This window comes from Lissotriton vulgaris, chromosome 7 (genome assembly GCF_964263255.1).
Source record: "Lissotriton vulgaris chromosome 7, aLisVul1.2, whole genome shotgun sequence".
NCBI classification, from domain to species: domain Eukaryota; kingdom Metazoa; phylum Chordata; class Amphibia; order Caudata; family Salamandridae; genus Lissotriton; species Lissotriton vulgaris.
Genome location: NC_141695.1, coordinates 1,260,234,046 through 1,260,259,204, shown reverse-complemented (window position 1 = coordinate 1,260,259,204; position 25,159 = coordinate 1,260,234,046). Strand labels below are relative to the sequence as shown.

At 44.8% G+C, this 25,159-nt stretch overlaps 1 protein-coding gene across 1 annotated transcript in view; it reads left to right on the top strand.

Moving 5' to 3' along the window:
* The window catches only part of SLC34A1 (solute carrier family 34 member 1), a 168,859-nt gene extending 146,474 nt beyond the window's left edge, over positions 1-22,385 (top strand). Inside the window, exon 14 of the mRNA XM_086931802.1 lies at positions 17,178-22,385. Within this exon, the coding sequence (XP_086787928.1) occupies positions 17,178-17,768 (591 nt within the window). The 3' untranslated portion in view covers positions 17,769-22,385. The remainder of the gene's footprint in view (positions 1-17,177) is intronic.
* The last annotated feature ends 2,774 nt before the right edge of the window (positions 22,386-25,159 follow it).

Genomic DNA, 25,159 nt, shown 5'->3' with positions numbered 1-25,159 from the left:
ACACACCCTAAACTCACTATCCCGCTCCGCAGTAATCCTGGCGTTGCAGCACACCAAAGAGACACTAGGTCTCTTTGGTGGGGCCCGATGATGAAGCAAGTCATCACTAGGTGGTGAGTGAGGGCTTTCTTCTACATCCCAGTGTGGTTGTGTTTGTGCTCCCTAGAACGGCTTAGCCTGTCTCATAGACACTCTTTTTTTGATCATTGAATATTGACCGGGGAACAAGAGTGTCTACCTACTCTCCCTACCTCTCTTCTTGTTACGCATACATAGCAGCGTAGAGCTGTGAGAGCTTTTCTTATTGAGCGCACTCTGGCTCTTTTAAGAATTTTATCAATCCAATTGTCTCCTTTTAACATCCTGGGTCTACCATGGCAAACTTAGGACTAACTTTCTCTGAGTCAGAAATAGCTAACATCCTGTCTGACTCTGATTTGTTCGCTGATCCAGCTATTTCACAGGTAATAGCACACACTTCTGAGTGGGATAAACGTACTGAAATCAAACGAGATAGGATACGAACTATCCTCCATGGCACAATATTGAAAAATTATCTCCTCAAAAACATAGCACCACGGGGACTACTCGTCACGAATGCCCTGCGAATCTTTCTAAATGATGCTACATTTAGGAAGGAGTGGGCCATGATCGCGTGGCATTGCACCCGCGACTGGCTCGCCCTAATTATAAAGACAGCCTTACGACTCTCAGAAGCTCTACAGATAGAAATTCAAGAAACGGAGTCGAAATTTAAAACTACAATAACTGGCTACAAGAAAAAACTTGACGAGATAAATAAAGAGTTAAATGAATATAAAGACAATCTGACACAAGCCAAAGTTAATAAATTTCAGAAAGATCTGAAAAAATTCGAGTATGAGAAGGTATATCCATACTCAGCTGCAACATATACTCCACCTTCCCATAACTCAACAAATGATGATCAATCTGATGACAACACATCCAACAGCAGTGGATCCAGCACAGGGTCATTCAAACAGGGAAGAAGACGAGGGAACAGGGGTAACCGATACAATCGCGGCCAACAGAACTTTCACAACCAACCACCAAGATGGCAAGCGCCACCCCAAATGCAAACAATGGGTCACCAATTCCCTTTCCACCAACCACCATACCCCATGATGGGCTGGAATCCAGGATTTTTTCCACCTCCAAATTTCCAACCAAATTATCGCCGGCCTTTTTTAGACCAGGGTAGGAGAGGAAGGGGAAAGAGAAGAGGCACAGGTCAAGCAACGAACCATGTGTCATGGGAGGACAACGATGCAGTGAGCAATCACACCCGCAACAGGGAACAACAACCATGGTCGAGCGGAATTTGAGTCTTGTAAATAATTTGTCGGACAAAAACTTGTCCCCAATCGAAACCGCAGTCTTAGAAAGAGGTCTGGGTTTCGTACCAACCGCACGTCCTGACAAATTTAAACTACATTGTGAGCTTTCAGCGTTCTTCAGGAAACTAAAACTCAAAGCCTTCTTCGAGGGTAAGGAAGACCCGAATGAAGCACTATGAAAAGGAGACACTGGATTGAGACTGAACTCCACCTTTAACCCTCCGATCCAAACAGTACCAGCAGCCATAACTGCGTTTGAACAAGCGGTTTTTCTGGATCTAGTAACCTACCAGGATACAAAAACTTACAGCAATTTCAGCACAGAAGAATACCAAGCATTAAGATCCTTGCAAAATGACCCTAAGATCACGATAAAACCAGCAGACAAGGGCGGTGGATTGGTAATTCAAAATACTACGGATTATGAAAAGGCTTGTGAAGTTCTCCTGGCAGATAGGAAGAACTATACCCCCTTGACACAGGACCCCACTCAGAACTTAAGAACTCGGATCACCAATTTGGTCAAGAGAGCTGAAGAAAATGGAGAAATTTCGAAAAATGAGGCCGATTTCCTGAGCACGAGTGAGAATGTAATACCCTACTTCTATACTCTACCAAAGACACACAAAAATTATCTACCACCACCAGGAAGACCAATCGTGTCAGGAATCGGGTCACTGCTAGAGCCCCTTTCACGGTTCTGTGATCACTATCTCAAACCGATAGTGCAAAACACCCCGTCCTACCTTAAGGACACAAAAAGCTTACTTCAGCTGCTACAAAACCTCGAATTCCCAGAGAACACTGTAACCCTGGTGACATTAGACATTGAGAGTCTGTACACCAGCATCCCCCAGGACGACACCATCAGGGTCCTGGGGACGGCTTTAGACGCCGTGAATTGGGAGTACCAGGCATCAAAGACCTTTATACTAGACTGTGCTACTATAGCACTAAAAGAGAACTTCTTTGCCTACAAAAACAACCTCTACCTACAAACAACTGGGACATCTATGGGCAGTACATTTGCCCCCAGCGTAGCAGGTCTGTACGTCGCCGATTTTGAGGCAAAGTATATCATACAACCCAATGTACCATATACGTCTTCCATTAAAATCTGGAGACGTTACATTGATGATGTCCTGGTAATTTGGACAGGCAATGAAGGAGAACTACAGGCCTTCCTAGGTTGGATTAACACACTAGACACCAACCTTAAATTCACCTCGGAACTGAGCAAAACAGAAGTCACCTTTCTGGATGTCAGGATCCAAGTCTCAGGAACCAGATTGAGTACCAAGACATACCAAAAACCGACTGCTCGCAATAACCTACTTGAATTCACAAGTTTTCATCCAAGGCCATTAAAAGAAAACCTTCCATACGGCCAATATTTGCGAATAAGACGCAACTGTTCTGATCTCCAAGACTTTAAGACCCAGTCTGCAGAACTAACTGATAAACTCAAGGCACGAGGTTATCCACCCCAGATCTTGAATAAAGGTTACAAGAGGGCCCGTAACCAACCTCGTGAATCTCTCCTTGAAGACAGGGTCACAGACAATGAAACCATACCACTAACCTGTGTAACAACATACAGCACAATGTCCAACTACACGAAGAAATCAATCAATAAAAATTGGCGCATTGTGTCCAGTATAAATGCAGATTGGGATAAACCACTATTTTCTTTTAAGAAAGGACGCAGCCTGAGGGACTCCCTCGTACATACCCGTCCCAGAATGGAAACACCTCCCACAGAGAGATCAATTACAGACACTTGGGGTTTACCGAGAATCACTGGACACTTCCCCTGTGCAAACTGTAGTGTGTGTCATCTCACGACACACACAAAAACTCTCGAGCTTGAGCCGGGAAAGACATGGACACAGAAAGGTCACACGAATTGCAACACCCAAAACATCATTTACTTAATCACATGTTCGTGTGACCTACGATATGTAGGTATGACGACCCGCAAAGTAAAGCAGAGGATAGGTGAACACCGCTCCAACATCAGATGTAAGAAACTGACCACGAAAATGAGCCGCCATTTCTTGGAACAGAACCACACTCCTAATGACATGCGATGGACTGTCATCGAACATATGACCGGCACAACAAATATCACAAACCTGCTTTTTGAAAGAGAACAAAGGTGGGTATACAGGCTGGGTACCCACCTCGGAGGCCTTAATGATGATATTCCATGGAATACTGTGATAAAGTGAACCAAAATCAAGTCTTATAATTTCTGACATACTGATAATCAGTACGAACATTCTACCTTTAGGTGCTTCACAATATCAGCCCCTGATACAACACTGGCGGTGGCTTGGGTCCTGTATTCTTAGCAGTTTCCCACATAGCAAAAGGGATACCTTGATTCCCAAACCTCAATTTACCATCTAGCTAAAGCTGTTTAGAAATGAAGACACTAACATGCGTGAATTCACTTTTTACTCGCTAGTCTTCAAAACACTTCCGCATTCTGCGCGGAGACTGTTTAGTCCTAGTCACTTAGCAACAAATCCCATGTGATTCACACGTCATCACCTCCAGGGTAGTTCTATTGGTTACCTGCACCTGACGACACGTAACCACGCCTACGTGAAGAAGTGCCTTGTCACGTAGCCACGCCCACCCGGAAGCAATCACGGCCTTGGTATTTTGCTTTTAAACAACTAACCGAACCCGCTTTAACATCGTCGGGGTCCGGTTCGAGGGCGACGTAGGCATACTGAGGGTGCTAAGCGTCGAGGGCGTAAGTGGAGACCATCTACTAATTTCCAGCTAAGTACAGATTGCGCTCCATATTACTGAAGGGCATCATATTGATTTTGCGCATATTTCTTCTTTTTCCCTTTGTTTTGCCATGTTACAGGGTGTGCCGAATACGCTTCCACCCCCCTCCAGAGACCCATGGTGTTTATTCCCAACACCTACTAAGTGAGACATTTTTAATTTGACTGCGATCCCATGATGACATTTACATTGATCGCTTAGCTGACGATCTTCTATGAAGATTTTCACCTTTTTAACCCATAGTCACAGCTAGTCCTTACCGCGAATAGCACACCTCACTTCTCCGAGTTCATCCGAACCCAGGGCTAAAAGGTGGTGTTAACCATAGCGCTATTCATCCACAGCTAGTATGACTATCACGTGTGGAGCACGAATTTACAGTATACAACCAATAACAACCAGGATAAAATACTGAATGTTTGTTCTGTCCTACTTGTGTGTCTCTGTCCTTTTATTTTCAGGTGCAGAAACGATAAGTAGAAGCCTCCTAAACCAGGAGTAATTAGGAATATTTTATTCATTCCTAATTTTTTTGCACTTTTTCACCTTTCATTTTTTTCACTCTCACGCCCCTAGGTAAGGGTGGGCCTTAGCGTGCCCATACCGCCAGGGTTTTACCACACACAGTCCTGATGAATTGCCGGGTAAATTAACACCGTTTCGATGGCAAGAAACATGTCGACTAACTTTTAGGAACCCACCACTCAATTAAAGTGGACTGTTTCCTCACATATTTTAACTTCAAAGTCTTTAGTGATCATTTAATAAAGTCATTATCTCTGATACACTACTGACCACTTTTAACAACCCCAACACTCACTAGTCCTAATTGCACTCAACACGCCCTAAACTCACTATCCCGCTCCGCAGTAATCCTGGCGTTGCAGCACACCAAAGAGACACTAGGTCTCTTTGGTGGGGCCCGATGATGAAGCAAGTCATCACTAGGTGGTGAGTGAGGGCTTTCTTCTACATCCCAGTGTGGTTGTGTTTGTGCTCCCTAGAACGGCTTAGCCTGTCTCATAGACACTCTTTTTTTGATTATTGAATATTGACCGGGGAACAAGAGTGTCTACCTACTCTCCCTACCTCTCTTCTTGTTACGCATACATAGCAGCGTAGAGCTGTGAGAGCTTTTCTTATTGAGCGCACTCTGGCTCTTTTAAGAATTTTATCAATCCAATTGTCTCCTTTTAACATCCTGGGTCTACCATGGCAAACTTAGGACTAACTTTCTCTGAGTCAGAAATAGCTAACATCCTGTCTGACTCTGATTTGTTCGCTGATCCAGCTATTTCACAGGTAATAGCACACACTTCTGAGTGTGATAAACGTACTGAAATCAAACGAGATAGGATACGAACTATCCTCCATGGCACAATATTGAAAAATTATCTCCTCAAAAACATAGCACCACGGGGACTACTCGTCACGAATGCCCCGCGAATCTTTCTAAATGATGCTACATTTAGGAAGGAGTGGGCCATGATCGCGTGGCATTGCACCCGCGACTGGCTCGCCCTAATTATAAAGACAACCTTACGACTCTCAGAAGCTCTACAGATAGAAATTCAAGAAACGGAGTCGAAATTTAAAACTACAATAACTGGCTACAAGAAAAAACTTGACGAGATAAATAAAGAGTTAAATGAATATAAAGACAATCTGACACAAGCCAAAGTTAATAAATTTCAGAAAGATCTGAAAAAATTCGAGTATGAGAAGGTATATCCATACTCAGCTGCAACATATACTCCACCTTCCCATAACTCAACAAATGATGATCAATCTGATGACAACACATCCAACAGCAGTGGATCCAGCACAGGGTCATTCAAACAGGGAAGAAGACGAGGGAACAGGGGTAACCGATACAATCGCGGCCAACAGAACTTTCACAACCAACCACCAAGATGGCAAGCGCCACCCCAAATGCAAACAATGGGTCACCAATTCCCTTTCCACCAACCACCATACCCCATGATGGGCTGGAATCCAGGATTTTTTCCACCTCCAAATTTCCTTTTTTTTTTTTTTTTTTTTTTTTTAAAGTTTTTATTTTTCTTTAGTTACATAGGCACATTTGACATTACAAATTACCTTTACACAATAAACCATATTTACACGTTTTAGACAATGACTCATACCTACTTGATATTTAATTCAACAAGACCATTCATTGAAACGGAAGGAATAGTAAAACCAAATGAAGAAAAAAAAAGAGAAAAAGAATAACGAGAAAGAATAAGATGAGTGAAGAATCCCTATTAATTAATCAATTTTTCTTTGATTCTCTTTCCATATGGTTAGTGGGTCCCATATTCTCTTCCCCATGCGTCTACCTCCCCTACCTTTCCGTGCGTAAACATTTTCTTCTATCTTATGAGCATACAGCGTGGAAGCCAACCAGTCTTGAAATTTGGGGGGATTTTTATCTAACCAAGCCCTGGCTATTGTCAGTCTATACACTGCCATTATTACAAACAAAAATTCCGAAAATTGATCATGACCTTGCTCAGCTACTCCTAACATTATACAGGATGTTGTGAGACAAATATTAATCCCCAGAGATCTTTCTAGGAATCCCTCTATTTCACTTATCAATGAGTGTAGCTGTGGACATGTTGCAAAGATATGAATACTATCAGCTTCCAACTCATTACAACGAGGGCAATTTATGCCTATGTTCCCTCCCCATTTTGCTATTTTCTCGGGCGTATGATAAAGAAAGTAGAGTGTTTTGTAGTGCTGGGACTGTAGGGGTGCAGCACTTAATATTGTGCATCCTAAGTTTAAGGATTCCATGAATAAATTACTATCAACACCCAGTTTGTCTGCCCACTTTTTACTATATTTCTCTAGATCGTCCTGTTTCTCTTTCACCAAAGCAGCATAAAAAGACCTTATTGTACACTCCCCTGACCCCCTGATTTTCTCCATCAATTCTATCTTATTGAAACCTGCAGGCCCTCCAGATTTGTTCTTTAAAAAGCTTCTAATCTGTAAATACTTGAAGAAGCCCCTATTGCTGATGCCATATGCTTCTCTCAGATCCGTAAATTGCTTAAAACCTTCTTGATCGAATAAATCCCCTATTTGCGTTATACCACACGCTTCCCATTCTAACATAGTTTGATCAGCAAAAATTTCTCCCGGGAGCGAACTGTTATTATGCAACCAGACATATCTATTAAATCTACCCAGTTTAACTTTCTTCAAAAAGGCATTCCATATCGTAACTGCAGCCCTCACAGTTTTGAACCTAGTTCTCTTAAAGTAACTATAGTCTATACATTTTAAAAAACAATTACTTGCATTTGACCCTAGTACAACAGTATAAATTTTTGTAGACAGATCTTGCAATCTTATATCATCTACATTCCCCCCAATTAATCCTTGTATATACTGTAATACAGTAACCATATAATATAAACGAAAGTCAGGTACTCCCCAACCCCCTTTTTCCCTAGGTAATGTCATGAATCTATACGCTCTCCGAGTCTTACCGTGAGCCCAGATGAACCGGTTACATATAGCTTCTATTCATCCACAGCTAGTATGACTATCACGTGTGGAGCACGAATTTACAGTATACAACCAATAACAACCAGGATAAAATACTGAATGTTTGTTCTCTCCTACTTGTGTGTCTCTGTCCTTTTATTTTCAGGTGCAGAAACGATAAGTAGAAGCCTCCTAAACCAGGAGTAATTAGGAATATTTTATTCATTCCTAATTTTTTTGCACTTTTTCACCTTTCATTTTTTTCCTTCTCACGCCCCTAGGTAAGGGTGGGCCTTAGCGTGCCCATACCGCCAGGGTTTTACCACACACAGTCCTGATGAATTGCCGGGTAAATTAACACCGTTTCGATGGCAAGAAACATGTCGACTAACTTTTAGGAACCCACCACTCAATTAAAGTGGACTGTTTCCTCACATATTTTAACTTCAAAGTCTTTAGTGATCATTTAATAAAGTCATTATCTCTGATACACTACTGACCATTTTTAACAACCCCAACACTCACTAGTCCTAATTGCACTCAACACGCCCTAAACTCACTATCCCGCTCCGCAGTAATCCTGGCGTTGCAGCACACCAAAGAGACACTAGGTCTCTTTGGTGGGGCCCGATGATGAAGCAAGTCATCACTAGGTGGTGAGTGAGGGCTTTCTTCTACATCCCAGTGTGGTTGTGTTTGTGCTCCCTAGAACGGCTTAGCCTGTCTCATAGATACTCTTTTTTTGATTATTGAAAAAGTATAAGGTGCCTATAGATGCACCAGCTTGTCTTTTGGGTCATCCCAAGCCGGATTCTGTAATTACTCAGGCGGCACAGCAGAAGTCCAGAAACCCATCTGCTCCAGTCACGACACCTCCAGACAGAGAGGGCAGAAGACTGGATAATACAGGAAAACGTTTTTCCTTAATGTCCGCGCTGCTGGTTAAAGCCACTAATGCCCTCGCTATCTTGGGAAGGTACGACAGGCAAATGTGGTGTGACCTGTCTCAATACATTAACCAGGTGCCGGAGAAGCAAGAGGCCAGGAAGATTCTCCTAGAAGGGGAAAAGAGTTCGGCTGAAGTCATAGACTGCGCTATGGATATAGCGACAATGGCATTTAGATCTTTGGGAGAAGGAGCAGTCCTGCGCAGGCAAGGATGGCTATGAGCAACGGCTTTTAGGCCGGAAGTTCAAAACAAGATTCTAGATCTCCCATTCAATGGAGAAGATCTATTTGGGAGGCATATTGATGATACTCTGCAGAGTATCAAGAAGGATACCGATACTGCAAAGGCTTTGGGAACACTGCAGTACAGAAAAACACCTTTTCGTGGCTCCAGAGGTAGAGGGCAGTCCTCGTATAGAGGAGGATATCAACAAGGGAGATATTCCTCTTATTCTGCCTCATCGCAGCCCTACCATCAACAGTACAATCAGCGTTAATCAGGAGGATATACTAAATCAGCTCCAAGAGGAAGGGGTGGCCGTCAGGGGAAGGACAACACCCGACCGCAATGACAACCTCCATCTTCCGGCTATGTCAACATTCCAGAGATCACGTGCTCCCCAGGGTGGAAAGATTTCTCACCATCTTCAACATTGGCGGAAAATAACAACGGACCAATGGGTCCTCAAAATTGTTCAATTCGGTCACACCCTAGAATTTCTTCAAGCGCTCCCTTGTACGCCACGAGGCATCAGAGAGCCAACCATCTGCATCAACTCCAACAGGAGATTCGGACAATGCTCGGAAAGAGAGCAATAGAACCGGTACCGAATGCCCAAGAAAACAAGGCGTTTTACTCCCGTTTTTTTCTTGTCAAGAAAAACAAGCTCCAATGGCGTCCCATTCTGGATCTCAGATCCTTAAACACCTATCTCAAAAAGCAATCTTTCAGGATGGTGTCTCTACAGGACATCCTTCCGTTATTGAACCCAGGAGATCATATGACTACATTAGACCTACAAGACGCGTATTTCCACATGCCGATCCTTCCTGCACACAGACAGTACCTTCGGTTCTTAGTAGCCGGAAGATATTACCAATTCAGGGTACTGCCATTTGCTTAAAGTCAGCGCCGAGAGTGTTCACAAAATGCCTGGCCCCATTGGCGGCTGTGTTAAGGAAGCAAAAACATCTAATATTTCCTTACCTCGACGACTGGTTAGTCAAAGCGCCATCGAAAGCACAAGCCACAGTGTCAACACAGGCCTGCATAGATCTGTTCGCCAAACTGGGTTTGACTCTTCACGAAGGAAAGTCAAACCTCCAACCAGCAAGGGTGATCACATTTCTGGGGGCAATACTAGACACGGACTGCAACAAGGCGTTTTCCTCCGAAGAAAGGCAACTGAGGATTGTGTCCCTCTTCCAAGACTTTGTAAAAAGAAAGTCTCTTTCAGTCCGCAGGTACAAATCCTTGCTGGGCATGATGTCATCTTGCATTCCCCTTGTACCTCACTGCAGATTAAGGATGCGCCCATGGCAGGAACAGATCGATCTTCATTGGCATCAGGTGGAGGGATCCTTCGACGACACAATACGAGTGACACCAGTGATAGTGCAGGCAGCGGTATGGTGGACGCAGAAAGAAAATGTATCTCAGGGTCTGACTTTTCTTTCAAGAGCGGCTCCATTAGTTGTGACGACAGATGCGTCCCTAGAAGGATGGGGAGCTTTCCTTCAGGACCTTCAGGTCAGCGGTCGTTGGAAGATACACGAGCAGCGATTACACATAAATCTGCTGGAACTCAGGGCGATCCGCTTAGCATTGCAAGCCTTCCTACCACGAATACGAAGTTCGCCAGTGTTGGTAAGAACAGACAACACTACGGCGATGCACTATTTAAACAAGCAGGGGGGAACAAGATCTCTCTCCCTATCTCAGGAGGCCCAGGAGATATGGGAATGGGCTCTTCGACAAGGAATATCATTGTCAGCTGAACACCTCTTGAGAGATCAAAACGTCAAGGCGGATACGCTCATCAGGCTCAATCGTCCTGCCACAAATGGGAGCTGGACCAGGGGACCCTGGACAGCATCTTTCAAAGGTGGGAAACACCAATAGTGGACATCTTCGCCACAAGAGAGAACAGGAAATGACGGTGCTTCGCAAGCTGGCTTCCCCAGAAGGGATCTTGGGGGAATGCGTTTTCCATGGCATGGTCCGGCGTGTTTGGCTATGGTTTTCGTCCAATTCCTCTTCTCCCCTGCGTACTGGTGAAGATCAAGAAAGAGCAGTGCAGGTTGATCCTAATAGCCCCATGGTGGCCCAGACAACACTGGTTCACGGAACTCCTGCTGCTGTCAGTGAACCGTCCAGTTCGGCTGAGATCAATTCCATCGCTTCTGACAATGTCCAGAGGTCAGGTGCTCCATTCGGACCCGAAATCCTTGCGATTAGCAGCCTTTCTCCTGAGCACTGTGAGTTTAGTCATCTAAACATCTCACACAAATGTAGGAGTATCCTGTCCAAAGCTAGAGCAGACAGTACCAACAAAACCTATAGGATGAAATGGAAGAGGTTTTGTCTGTGGTGTAAGAGGCATAACACTCACCCTCTTACTGCTGCACCTCATCAGATTATACCTTACATTCTGTTGTTGGCAAAGTCAGGATTGGTGCACGCTTCCATCAAGGTGCATTTGGCTGCTTTATCCCGCTACAGGAGGTCTTCATCGGGCCAGTCCTTATGGTCATCAAGGATCATCAAACAGTTTATGAAGGGATCATTCAGGGTCTTTCCTCCAGTAAAGCCTCCACCACCACTATGGAATCTCAATATAGTAATGTCACAATTGATGAAACCACTGTTTGAGCCGATACACAGAGCGGACCATAAGTTCTTGTCCTGGAAAGTGGCTCTTCTCATTGTACTAACTTCAGCGAGAAGAGTAGGTGAACTGCAAGCGCTCACTTTTCAGGAGCCTTTCTCACAGTTTCAGGAAGATAGAATGATTCTTAGGACTAATCCAAAATTAATTCCTAAGGTGCCAACTGATTTTCATCTGAATGAGCCGTTAAAACGTTTCTTTCCTCATCCGTCAACAGCGGCGGAAAGAGTGTTGCACTCACTAGACGTTCAAAGATGAAGTTCTACTTGAAAGAAACTAAGAGCTTTCGCAAATCTTCTCAGCTCTTCGTCGCTTTCAGCGCACCCAGGAAAGGTTTCCCTTTTTTCAAAAAGGGGAATTGCCAGATGGATTTCCAGTGCAATTGTCTACTGTCATCAAGCTGCTGGAAAACCTCTAAATGCACGAGTTCGTGCTCATTTCACGAGGGCAGCGGCCACATCCACTGCACTATTTGGAGGAGTGCCAATCCAGGATATCTGCAGAGCAGCGACCTGGGCATCTACGCACACCTTCACCAGGCACTACTGCTTGGAGGCAACCGCAGAGTCGGATGCGGCGGTGGGAGAGGCGGTACTGCCGAATATCATCCAGTAACGGTGAGCCTTCTTTCCATCCCTCCATCCGTAATTTATTTTGTTTTACAAAGTCACATTTTATATGTTATGCTTGATTTTCAAGTTGTATTACATGATTATGAAATGTATCGCAGAAATGTGGTTTGTAATCTCACTGCTCGCTATTCTGATTCAGGCATGTGAATCTATGAAAGTTCCAATACTGGAGTAAGAAAACAAGTTACTTACCTGTAACTTTAGTTCTCCAGTATTGGAAGCTTTCATAGATTCACATGAACCCACCCTCCTCCCCTGAGAGGCTCACCTTGCATTTAGCACCACAAATGTTCTTGATGCACAAGTGTGCGAAAATCTGAGGGGCAGAATGTTCTCTCAGGAGGGTTCTAGAGGGTGAGGAGCTCTGATTGGTTAAGGGAAAAGTTTGGGCCTTTTTTACATAACAAAGGCTATGGGTTGCAAAAGGGAAATGGGCCTAGGCCTCTTTTCAGTTTGCTATACTAATAAGCATTGCTTTTTTATATACCGGAGACTCCCGTCTCGACGACGGGGAATGATTCAGGCATGTGAATCTATGAAAGCTTCCAATACTGGAGAACTAAAGTTACAGGTAAGTTACTTGTTTTCTTCCCGAGGGCGGAGGGCCACCAGCTGTTGTCCCAGGCAGAGGTACAGGGTCCCAGTATGAGGACCTCGGTCTTCTCTGAGTTGAGCTTCACTGGGTTGAGTTTATGAGCAAAACTTCATGCCACAGCACTTATTCTTTTACAAATTAGGCACATACTGTTGGCACATACTGTTGGCAGCCCATTCGATCTGCAACGCTGCAGCATTCCACCCTCTTTCAAGAGAATGGTACTCTAGATGGTCTGAATAAATGCTGTTAGCATAATCAATATTCTATTCTCCCCTAATACAAGACTCAATTGTGTCTTGTTTGAAAAGGTTTTTAAAAACTACCAGGTAAGGTGTCATGCATAAACCTGATTTATGACAGCAAATATCTAGATATCAAGAGACTGCTCAACATCAGCCAAAAACCCTAGATGCCTCGGCAGAGAACCTTGGGACACATCTGGGCTTAAAGCATGAGGCCAGATATCCTTAGGCCAAGCTGCAAGTCCCCACCAAAAATCCCTCATCAGTTTTTGATGCATTCAGTTTTATCTAATTTCTAGCTATACAGTCAAGAAGGGTCAGGAGAGAGGTGAGAAAATGCTCTCTTGATACTGCTCAGGCAGGATGGCGCTTGAGCAGGAGTTGGATGTTGTCAGTGTTGTTACAGAAACAAATACCAGACAAGCAAATCAAGCGCATCCAGAGGAGAAGATGCACATTACGAAAAGCTTGAGACCTAAAGAGGGCAGAAGGAACTAATTGGTTCCAGAAACAGAGAAAGGAAGGCATCCTCTTTCTTGAGAGCCATGTGACTGTCTGTCCACGGGGTTAGACCAACAACATTAGGATCAACTTTCTGACGCTTCTGACATCATCCTCCCTTCTCAAATCATCAAGAACAGAAACAATACCTGATCCCAGTGAACAAAAGCCGGCATATGGTGGACTAATGATCTTGACAGGCTCAATGCGTGTTCTGCAGGACTCTAGCTGGATATGGTAAACTTTTAGACAAGCCGTTTGGTTGACATGTTTGTTGGATCAGCCTGGGGTTCCTCCAAGAACTTTCTTAAACGAAGATGCAACACTGTTGACTGCAGAGTGAAGTGGATACATTCTCTAAGGGTTGTAAGAATTTTGTGGATGTTGTTATCATCCTACAAGAATATCCTGTCCAGAATATCGACTATCAAATAAAATCAAGGTAAGTACACATAGGTAAGTATGGATGTAATATTCTTGACTCCTTTCTACATACCTTGAAAGTACAAAGTGTTGAGGTACATATAGGACGAGTTAGGTTCACAATACCTATACAATGACAATATTATAGTTTTCAATAGTCCAGATATGATATTTTTGTGGGACAATATTGCATCCACAATGTTCTGGTATCACACCTCTCTTGTAAGAGATGCTATCAAAGGTGCAGAGTACAAAGTGTGATCCTATAAGTGAGGCAGAAGTTGCAGGTGTATCGTGTATACATTATATCTTTCACAGCAGCATCAAACTACCTTCTGGACACTGTGGCAAAAGATCAGATAGTGAAGAACGGTGCTGTAGTAGATATTAAACTAGACTCAAGGCACAGTGGATGGAGTATGTCTCAGTTTTCAGTTGATATCTGAGTAGTTTTACCCTAAAATCCATAAAGAACAAGTTGAGAAAGGAGTGACACAGTGGTAAACCCTGGCATTTTTTGGCAAGGAAAAACTAGTGATTCAATCACTGAAGAATAGATTTTTGAATTATGAATTAAATTGTTATATCGTCTCAAGAATCACATATATCATTCTTGGTATCAGAGTGTAAGGTTGTCTCCAGATTCTTTACAAAACATAATGTTATCTGTAACTCTCATTATACTAGGAGTATACCATTTGTTGCCAATTAATTTTTTTAGGGGGTGGAAGTTGTCAAGTGCATTCACGAAACAGTTTCTTAAATAGAAACAAGTCTATACAAATAACTGACAACCCTTTTCGTCATTTTGCCTCGCCGGTCCGAGAATTGCAATTCTGCAATGATCACCAAGTTTCTTTTACTTGCTTCAATATAATCAAAGCCTTCATCAGTGTTCTTGTTAACAGAGCGGGGAGTTACTAGGGCACATTCCAGGATTGAAGTTTAGTAGGTGCTGGGGCAGGAATAGGTGGCAATGGGGCCATACACAGTAGCACAGGTCTTGAGCAAGTTGGGAAATTAATGTAATTGTGAGTCAGCTTACCCCAGAAAAATTCTGTGATGGCTCGGGAGTATATCCCCTAAGCACAGAGGTTCTGTGGCTGTACTGATCTCATTTCTAGGACAGTAGGTAGGTTGACGTAGCCAATCCTAGCACGGATAGACTTGCGATTGGTTCGATCTATCGCCTTTCCAGCACGTGTGCTGCTTGCATCCGGAGTGTGGAACTGATCTTGCAATGGTGGGTCCTCAGCCCTGGGAACTGGGAAAATCATTATGAAGATGCTAATGTAGGACTCCAACTATAATGTACACATCGCTCGGCTTTTGTCAAAGTTTAGGAATACATTGTAGAAATCAGCACGAGCAGTTACCAGTAAGAATGTGATAAAGGTTAACACCAAATTAAAACAAACTAATATAAAACGAAGTCAAAGCATTTGGAAATCAGTGAGAATAAATTCTAGGCACCGTGAACTTAAACCCCGTAAACCGCGACTTTCAATGCAACAGCGCTGCAACCATCAAGGTATCTCAGGAATGTGCATCGGTGACAACCTTGTGTCAGGGTAGCTGTGCCTCCGGCAAGCCTCATATAAGGCATGAGTGCTCCAGCATCAGCGAGTCTCACTGCTGTGTGTTAGAAAGAGGTCATAAGGTTTTGTTGGGATGCATCATGGAGAAAGTTCAGGACCCCTTTTCACAAGCCTACACTTACCTTTGTCCATTGAGATATATTCCCTCACTATCAGGATTTAACCCCTTATGTGATTGTTGTTCTATGTAATGACTGTTCCAAAACATTTAAGTGGCATCAACATGCAGTTGTAATATTATCCCCGGAAAGGTCAGGCCATATTGACTCAGACTCAGCTGCGGGAAGACATTTGACTATCTCATGACATACCATCCATCTACCTACATCGACGTAACACAAAATCATGGTTTCCCTGTAGAATGTGATGAGGGGTCCCCGGGTCTGAGACATCTTAGAGATATTCATTGCCATTTGTTTGATAGGGGGGCCCCTTGAAGGGTTGGGGGCCCTTTGGAGGGTTGTGGACCCCCTTGCTCCACAGGGGATTGCGTTACACCCTTGCTTACAAATGAGGAAGTTCTGACCACATGCCACAAACACTGAAGTAGAATTCTGAAGACACACAGACCTTCCTAGATCAATATCCCTTTACCATGAAAGAAGCTTAAGGCTATCCCGCCACGCAGGGTTAAAGGTCGCTCTAGGGTGGAAAGGACCACAGTTGTACAAAGAGGATTGGACCAGCTTATGCTTCTTATAATGTTCAGAGTGGTTGAATATTGCTCGCTGATGCACTGTTTACAAAAAGCCAGCTTGAACCTCATAAATTAGTCACGACAGATCAACCCGTTGGGAAAGTGGCTTAGAGAGGATTTAAAGACTACAAATCAGCTGGGATATTGGTCAATATGAGGTGCGTGCATCATCTTTCTGATAATTATGAGGACTGGCGGTGGAGGGGAGCAAGATGTAGGGTGAGGCAGAGAAAGTGCATTTAAAAAAGTATTTCTTTATTTTCAGTGCTTTTCATAGCAAGAACACATACCGCATCACCAATGCTGAGTTGAAATCGATCTGCACTTGTATCGCCTCAAAATTGACCACCACTACATCTTCAGGGGGGGAAAGGGATGGAGAGAGATCTGCGACTGCGAAGAACGAGAAGAGGGAGGGAGGGTGGAAAGAGAGAGGCAGAGCAGGAAGTGGAAGCAGGGCTGGTTTGAGCATTTTTGTCAGTGCTGCTTCTGATTCCCCGGTTGCCCTGAGGGGGAGACTGAAGGGTGGGCTGAAATAAGAAGAAGGAGCATTGGGTGTGGAGAATGAAGCCCAGATGGTGAGAAGGGGGGGGGGGAAACAGCAGGAGGACAGAGGGGGTGAAAATATGACAAGTTTGGTGTGTGGGAATAAAGGCAGAGCTGGGGGAAATACAGTCAAAAGTGCCGAGCATGGAGGGGCACGGAGTGTGAGCTGGAGGAGGAAGCAAGGGAAAGAAGGAAAGCAAAGAGGGAGAAGGGGACACAGAGAGATATCAGTCAAAAAGATCTGCAAGCAGTGGCATTCTTTAGAGTAGTTTTCTATTAATACCGTGGTGTTTTTATTGTTACCTGAAAGACTTTCCTAATCATAGTGTGCTCCGGAGCTTATCTACATGCTCCTCTCATGGCTGGCATGTTGGGGCGCGGGGTGGTCTGTTACTCAGTTTGCTCGTTGACTCATGCACTCACATTTCTCCCTACAGATCGCTTTGTGCCACTTCTTCTTCAATATCTCTGGGATCCTGCTACTGTACCCTCTGCCCTTCACACGCCTGCCCATCCGAATGGCCAAGACCTTGGGCCAGCGAACCGCCAAGTATCGCTGGTTCGCCGTCCTCTACCTTATTATCTGCTTCCTGCTGCTGCCCTCGCTTGTCTTTGGCATCTCGATGGCAGGCTGGCAGGTGATGGTGGGTGTTGGGGCACCATTCATGGGCCTCCTCTTCTTCATCGGGCTGGTAAATTTCCTGCAAAACCACAGCCCAGGCCGCTTGCCCCGGCGCCTTCAGACCTGGGAATTTCTGCCTCTGTGGATGCACTCGCTCCAGCCCATGGACCGCTTGATCACTAGCGCCACCTTGTGCTGCACTGACCACTGCGTCTGCTCTGAGAAGCGTCAGGATGATGATGACGATGATGACTCTATCTTCCACCCAGAGAAATCCCCCCAGACCAAATCCAAGATGGCCTTTGACAACCCTGCCATCACCTATACAGAGGAGCTGCGTCTGCCCCTTCCAATACCCTCCCCTCGTTTGGGCAACATAGGCATGGATAACGCCACCCAGCTGTAAGGAACGATTATGTAATTCTTGTCCCTCTGGTCCTTAAGACAAGCACATGCCAGCCATCCTGGACTCCGTTGGCAAAGATTGTGGACCAGAGAGGACACGCACTTATGCAAAGATCAACTGTTTTAAAACTATATACTGTAGGTTTTTTTGTGCTAAATGATGAGTGGCTCCTCACCCCATGTCATCATGGACATTTTTTCCCAGCCCTGGGCTTTCAACAAAACAAATTATTGCTATCAAGTGAGACCATCTGGTTAGTTCAATTAAACCAAAATAGGACCCAGAAGGCATTAGGTCGTCACATGAAAACCCAGGACTGGAAACATTGCCTGCGATGAGAGGGAGTCAGGTGGTCACATATTTCCTGTGTAGGCCACTGTAGTTGTTCCTTGTATAGCATATGATAAGCTCATTTGTGGTGCTTCCCCATGGCAGGCATTCTGCCGCTATCTATGTGTGAAATTCATGTTTTTCTTATATCATGCACGTTCTGATGCATGTTCCAGGGTTACTCTGCTATAGTGCTTTATTTCACCCCATGGGCACCACAAGGACTGTGTGTGTGTATGTGTGTTCATGTCAGTGCTACTCTGTCCATTTGTTTGGTCATGTTGACTTCTCTCTGTACTGTGTGTGGCCTCCATTGGATGGCCTGTGTGCAGGTGTGTCTGAGAGATAGAGTGTTGGTGTCTCCCTGTGCTGGGTCTGTGCATCGTATATAAGTCTGTTCTGGAAAATTCAGGTTATCCAAGGTGCTGTGAGACAGCCGTTTTATGTATCAACCCTGCCTGCAGAGTCTGTTTCCCAAGCTTTTCAGGCTGGACAATTTCAGGCACCCGGCGATCCAACTCTTTCACTAGTCCCACAGAAGACAGGAAGCCATGTTTGACACGTGGCTCGAAAGGCATCCCCCAGAGACTAAGCATGCTATGGGTGAAGACTGGAACACAGCAAAAACGATATCGCTGCTGATCCCAGGCACAAGCCTGCAAGCGTGCTCTGTTGGCCAGTGATCTAAACCAGAATTATGGGCCATGGCAGAATGTGATGAGCGGCCTCTGAGTCTCCCCTATCTCACAGATATTCATTGATCATGGCCCGATTGGGGCACCCTGAAGGGTTGGGGGCCTCTGAAGGGATGAGGACCCCCTGCGCCGCAGGGGCTTGATTTACGACCCTGCTGTCTGTGTGAACTAAAGTCAACAGTGAGTGAGAGATAATTCATCAAGGGAGATTAAAGAGAAACCAGACCAGAGTCCTGTGAGGTATAACAAGGTTGTTTTCTTTGGAAACCTAAGGAGCGAAACAGGTGCTCAGAGAGTGTGGAAGTCAGCCCACCACCGAGGGTCAAAAGAGTGTCCTCTATGTAGAACTAGATTAAAAAGACGCATCTCTTGACGAAACCAGAGCGGGAGGACTAGCCCAAATGTATCCCTTGTGGAATCAGGGAGGCACCTCCTCTACGAAGGCCTATTCTTTTCCCCGGGGTTTCTGCACAGCGACCAAGTTAAAGTGAATTTTTGAAGCCGCTTGCCGAATACTACAAAGGTGGCAATGCATCAGGTTATGCGACTCCATTGAGGACATGAAGGTAGATTGAGAGTCCACTAAGAGTGGACAGTGTGGAGCATTGTAGAAGAATTGTTATGGCCCTTAATGCTGAAATTATGCTACTCTAAGAGGCATCCTTGTCCTTCATCCGTTCTATTCATAGGGGCAGCCGGGGGCTTGCCCAGTCTCCCTTTGCTCTTACCCTGCGGACAGCCTGACATGGACATCAATTCAGCCAAATTCTTGGAGTAGTGGTGGTGACATCATACAGCATTTTGAACTTACATGAAATCAGAAGGTTGATCCTCTTGTCCCATAACAACCTCTGAATGGCCTCATACTTGAGGGGATAGGGGAAGGGCAAAGAGTGGAGGCTACAGAGAGCTAACATGTCTAAGATCATTGATATGTTTCTGTACCTAGCTCTGCTTCCTTTGTCCGTTAGCAGCGGGGAGTTCCACCTCCCACCCCCGCCAGCTGCCTCAAAATGGTAGGAAAGGAAAATGAAAATGATAATAAATACATTTTATTATTGTTTTATTTTCCCTTTCCTGTTAAAGTCTGTGGGGGCGGGGCCACGGGGAATGACGGGCTGCAAGAGGACTGTTGGGCACTGTTGTCAGTGCGCATGATGGCAAACTGTCATATGCACTGGAGCTGTCTCAACCTGAGCTGTTTTGCAGGGTTGGAGAGAGGAGGCACAGGCTCCCAGTCTCACTGGGAGCACAGATTCAGAGTGCTCAGGCCAACCCTGACGCTGTTCTCATAACATTAGAGCATTGTCAGGATTGGCCGCAGTGGAGTCTGGAAGCCTGTGCCTGTGAGAAGCTGAGGTATGTTTTAAAAACATATTGTTCCCCCGATCCTTCCCCCCTGCATCGCCACTCTTCCACAACACCAGACGCTACTGTTATCCAGAGGCCAGAGGTAGCAAGGGCTCTCTGAGCATTATTAAAAGAGCAAGCCAGGTATTACAGCTGGTTTCTATCCTTAGTTTGTAGGAGTGGTCAAGCTCTGGCTCCTCCCCTCAGGGGGCAGACTGTAGTACATTAGGAATGCCGAAACCAAGAGAGGAGGGACTGGGGCTTTTATAAGGTCCAGGACATTGACCCATGCAGATGTGAAAACAAAGAGTGTACTGTTCCTAAGTGGGAAGGTAGGTATAGCAGGTCCTAGGCGGAGGGAAGGGCTCCTTTTAGGCGCACGAATCCTCAAACACCCGAGAGGTGTCATGCTTCATCATCGGGCAGCTCCTCGTTGGGCTGGAGCTGCAATGCCCAACAGGCCCCTCGAGGGGGCTCTTTGCCGGAGATCTTCTCTTTTTAGCCAATGTATGTTGCATGGGTGAGTAGTGAAGTGTGGGTACAATGGGTGAAGGACAAGTGTATTAAAAATGACTAAATGGATACAAACATGAAATTAAGTTTTAATACTAGGGTCCCTTTGCCAAGAATAAAAATGTGATTTGAGCGTAGAATAGATATAATGGTCTATTTTGCTACAAAAAATGCAGATAAAGAGGTCAGCATGTTTCATGCCTGTTACTGTCCTTAGTGGATCATGGCATTTCATCAGGACAAGGATGACCTAATTCTACTCTTCACAGGGATGTGGGAAAGTAGAGAATGTGTGCACCATACACTGTGAATTTTATGCAAAGAATGAAGACATTAAAAGTGTGTCCTGTATACTTTACATAGACATGAGGAACGTCTCTTGGGGGTAGACCCGTAAATATGGTAAGTGGCGACCACAATCGAACCGGACAGAGAGTACGCTGCAGGGTGTATTGTCACTGCGTGCTGATGCTCGGAGCGGCTATCGACTTACATGAGGCCGTGCCGGTGCCGGAGTACATTAGGAATGCTCCGTTGAAGAGCTCTAACTGCTCCCCTCTAGGGAGCTGCCTGGCAGTGTTCAAATACTGCGTCATCCTCTTCTTTCTCTCCTTTTGAGCATGGTGCAATGTTCAGGGATTTTCTCATCTCCTTCTCAATCTGTCATAGGTTATCCTAGGGCAATATTCAGGTGCTTTATAACCCCAGGTCTGACCCTCATTGGTAAGGCTGGGACCGTATTAAGGTATTTTCTAGTTTACTCCCCTCACCATTCTATTGGCTAGACTGGGGCAATATGGAGATGTTTTATTAGCTCAGGTACCCCGATAGTTACACCTGCAAGTATGCACACTCTGTCTGCTTAACTACTTTTGCTAAATGGGGAAGAAAGCCCAGCAGGCAGGTCAGCGCACAGGTCAGAAGATTTTGTAGGGCCCAGGTCAAACTTTTCATACTGGACGCCACATCACACAAGCACTTCTTTCTAAGTGTGGAAAATGCACTCCAGGGGAAAAGAAAATATGGCTGCACCAGTATCTGGTGGCATCTATTGGTATGGCCACGTTAGCTGCCTCATCATTAGTAAACAGGACAGATTACCTTCACAATCTGTATAAACAATTCGCAGCAAAAGGGTGTGCCCTGAAAAGTGCTGGTACTGGGGAACTAATGCTCTTCTCTTCCCCTTTAGTTATTGTTCAGGGTTTGCTGTGCTCCCAGTGCTCGGCTGATGTATTGTTAGGAATAGATGGTGACCAAAAACCAAGATACACCTCTGGATCAGGAGCCGTGGACCAAAAGATTCAGAGGAGCATGTAGGAGGCATGCTGGCTCGTGTGAGACTCAGACATCAGGGTTGCTAAGTACTAGCATGGCTGTTGTACGGATAAATAAATAAATTATAACTCTACGCAAGGCTCTGAGGAGTGAAGAATCTATGTGCTAGAGCGTATGGGATTTGTTTCCTTCAGAGCAGAATCAGATGGCACCAAGCATAGTGAAACAGGGAGACATCTAGCTATGCCACTGTGTCTGAATTAATGGAGTCAGCCACCTAGATGCAGTTACATGTAAGACCTGTGCCATTAAAAAGGCAGTTAGGGCAAATGCAGCACCAGTGACATGCCAGGCTCTTTGCTACACCCTTCTTTGCACTGTGATGGTGAACCTGATGGTGCTCCAGTACTCTGTATGATGTCTATCACAAAGAAAAATAAAGAATTGATTACTCATTACTGTGGAACTGTTATTTACAGCCCTTTAAATGTAAACCTGTTGAGAGCTTGCCTAAACAGATCTTAACTGTTTAGTGTTAACTGTGAGAGGAGTTGCGCAATGGCCAGAGCAGCTGACTCTGGAGTGCAGGGCTCCTGGTTTTATCCCCAGCTGCAGCTCGTCTCAGCACCATGTGACTCTGGGCAATAGCTCACTTAACCTCCCAGAAGGCTCCCAGCGCCTTAAAACCTTAAGGGGAGATATGATCGTGCTTTATGAATTTTTTTTTTTACGTTTACTGTTGAAGACCTATTGTTGATAATACCAATACTTACAGTGGGCTTTGGGCTAACTCATTGCTTACTGATGGTTGGCTTTCGTTTTCTTCCTTTTTAGGTTTCGCCTCCACAGGGCTTCGCTGTGCTTGAAAAATTCTATTGGTTTTCATATAAACTCTTTCCTGGCTTCTCATTGGTTCCTGTGTGTGCCACTTACCTTTCCTCCATTTCTATTGGCTGTAACATATTTTCCTGCATTTACCAATGCTTGTTCCTTGTCTGCTTCTATTATCAGTTTTGCCGCCGAAATACTGTTAAAATCCTCTTCGGCTGAACTATATTTTAATAACGTTTTGACTTTTACTCTTGCAGCATATTTATAAAACAATTTATGGCCTGGGGAGATTAAGTGATTTGCATAAAATCACAGGATGTTGCGCGGCGCCACCAAGACTAGAACCATGATTCCCAGCTCTCGAGTTGGCAGCTCAGGCCGCTGCGCCACATCCTCTCCACTCCTGTGTTATCTCTCAGGGAGCTCTTTCCTTCTCCAGGACGATTATTAGATAACAGCTCTTTAATCATTACATAGGCGAAACCAATGCATTACCAATGTTTGTTATTTTATTGGGTTTCCTTCTTCTTGTGTTTGTCCCTTCCCTGGAGCATGGTTTCTTTACCAGCCTTTTGATTATATGACTTTTTATCCTTCAAGGGTTCTCATTTAAACAACTCCTTTTTTTTCAGCACTCAATGGGAATGCAAGTGTTCTTGCTCCTAATGGGAATGCATGTTTTCTTGCTCCTTCCCTTGTATGCACCTCTCTCCTTCAAATACCCACCACCTGTGGGTTGCTTGTTGCTCCCTCCACCCCCTTAGCTCATCTGCCTCTAATCCCATCTCTCCCTGTCTAAAGTTTTGTGCTTATCATTCTTTTTAATTCTGCCCACCTAAAGCTCCTCTGTTGCTCCTCTACACCTCGTTGCTCACCTTCTCGCATTGATTTATTCTTCACATTGCTCCACCACCGTTACCATGTCAATATTTTGGAGGGCCCCGGCAATAGCCGTTTTTTACTGGGCTGCTTCTTTTACAAAATGTGCTCTTGAGCCATTTAAATTACTCTTTTTTTTTTACTGCTCCCAAGTTTGGCGTCTGCCATGATAGAATTTGACATTAAAAAACAGACAAAATGGCGGCCGTCTCATGACGCATAGCAAGATGACGCATGCGTGCAGGAAATCACAATAGTGGTGGGTGGATTGTTTGAGTTAATACCAGCCTCTGGTGATAACTCTGGGCGCAATCTATTACATGGTTTTTTGCCCACCATTCTGCCTCAGACAAGAAGGAGCGCTTTTTTTCTTATGTTTTTTTGGCTGCTGCTGCACAGCATTGGCAAAAACAGTGACAAGGGGCCAGATGTAGGAGCCAAAATACCGGTCGGTAACGGCCGATTTCGGCCGTTACCGACCGGTATTAAGTATTTGGCATGTAGGGGTCCTATTTTACCGATTCGGTAAATTTACTGAATCAGTAAATTTACTGAATCGGTAAAATACTGAATCGGTATTTTTACCGATTCAGTAACTTGCTTCTTCTGAGTCCCACAGGCCTTACCGAATCGGTATTTTACCACCCAATCCAATTGGATGGTAAAATACAGATTCCACATGTGTGCATGCACACCTATGCCATGTGACAGACAGACATGCCCTTAGGGCATGTCTGTGTGCCACATGTCACACGTGCCTGAATTCAGGGTGCTAGAGGGTGTCAAAGTGACAGCCCCTGCACCCTTGCAACATTCGGTATTTACCGAATCGGTAAATACCGATTTGGTAATGCCCATTGATTCCTATGGGCTTCAATGCCCTTAGGAATCAATGGGCATTACCGAATTGGTATTTACCGATTCGGTAAATACCGAATTGGTAATTCAATTACCGATTCTACCTAAATCTCCCCCCTTCTATTTTACCGATTCATAAATACCGAATCGGTAAAATTCGGTATTTATGAATCGGTAAAATATACTTACCTACATCTGGCCCAAGGTCATTAGTTCTGTATTGGTAACCAAAAGGTGTGAGCTATTGTCTTTGTCCCTTACTGTGTGTGTCCTGTCAAGAAGAGAGTGAGTTCTCTCCAGCAGAGCCCCATGTGTGATCATCCTCCCAGCAATGCCCTGTTAGTGTGAGCTTCCTCGAGCAGTGTTTTATCCGTGTGAGCTTCCTCCTATAAGAGGAGTGTGAGCTTCTTTAACCATTATCTATAGTGTGAACTCACGGGTGTAGTTCAAGCAATAATATTTTGGCACACCCCTGCGTTTCTCCTAGCGCTAAAAAAGCTGCCCAGCGCCAGCGTATGTACCCTTGCGCCATGTTCCAAGGGTGCCTGCGCTACAGGGGCGATTAGTTTATGTGCAGTAAGGCACACCTACCTACCTGCACATAAACAATCAATAATGGCGATTTACTCTTTCTATGTGTGATGCAGAATACACTAC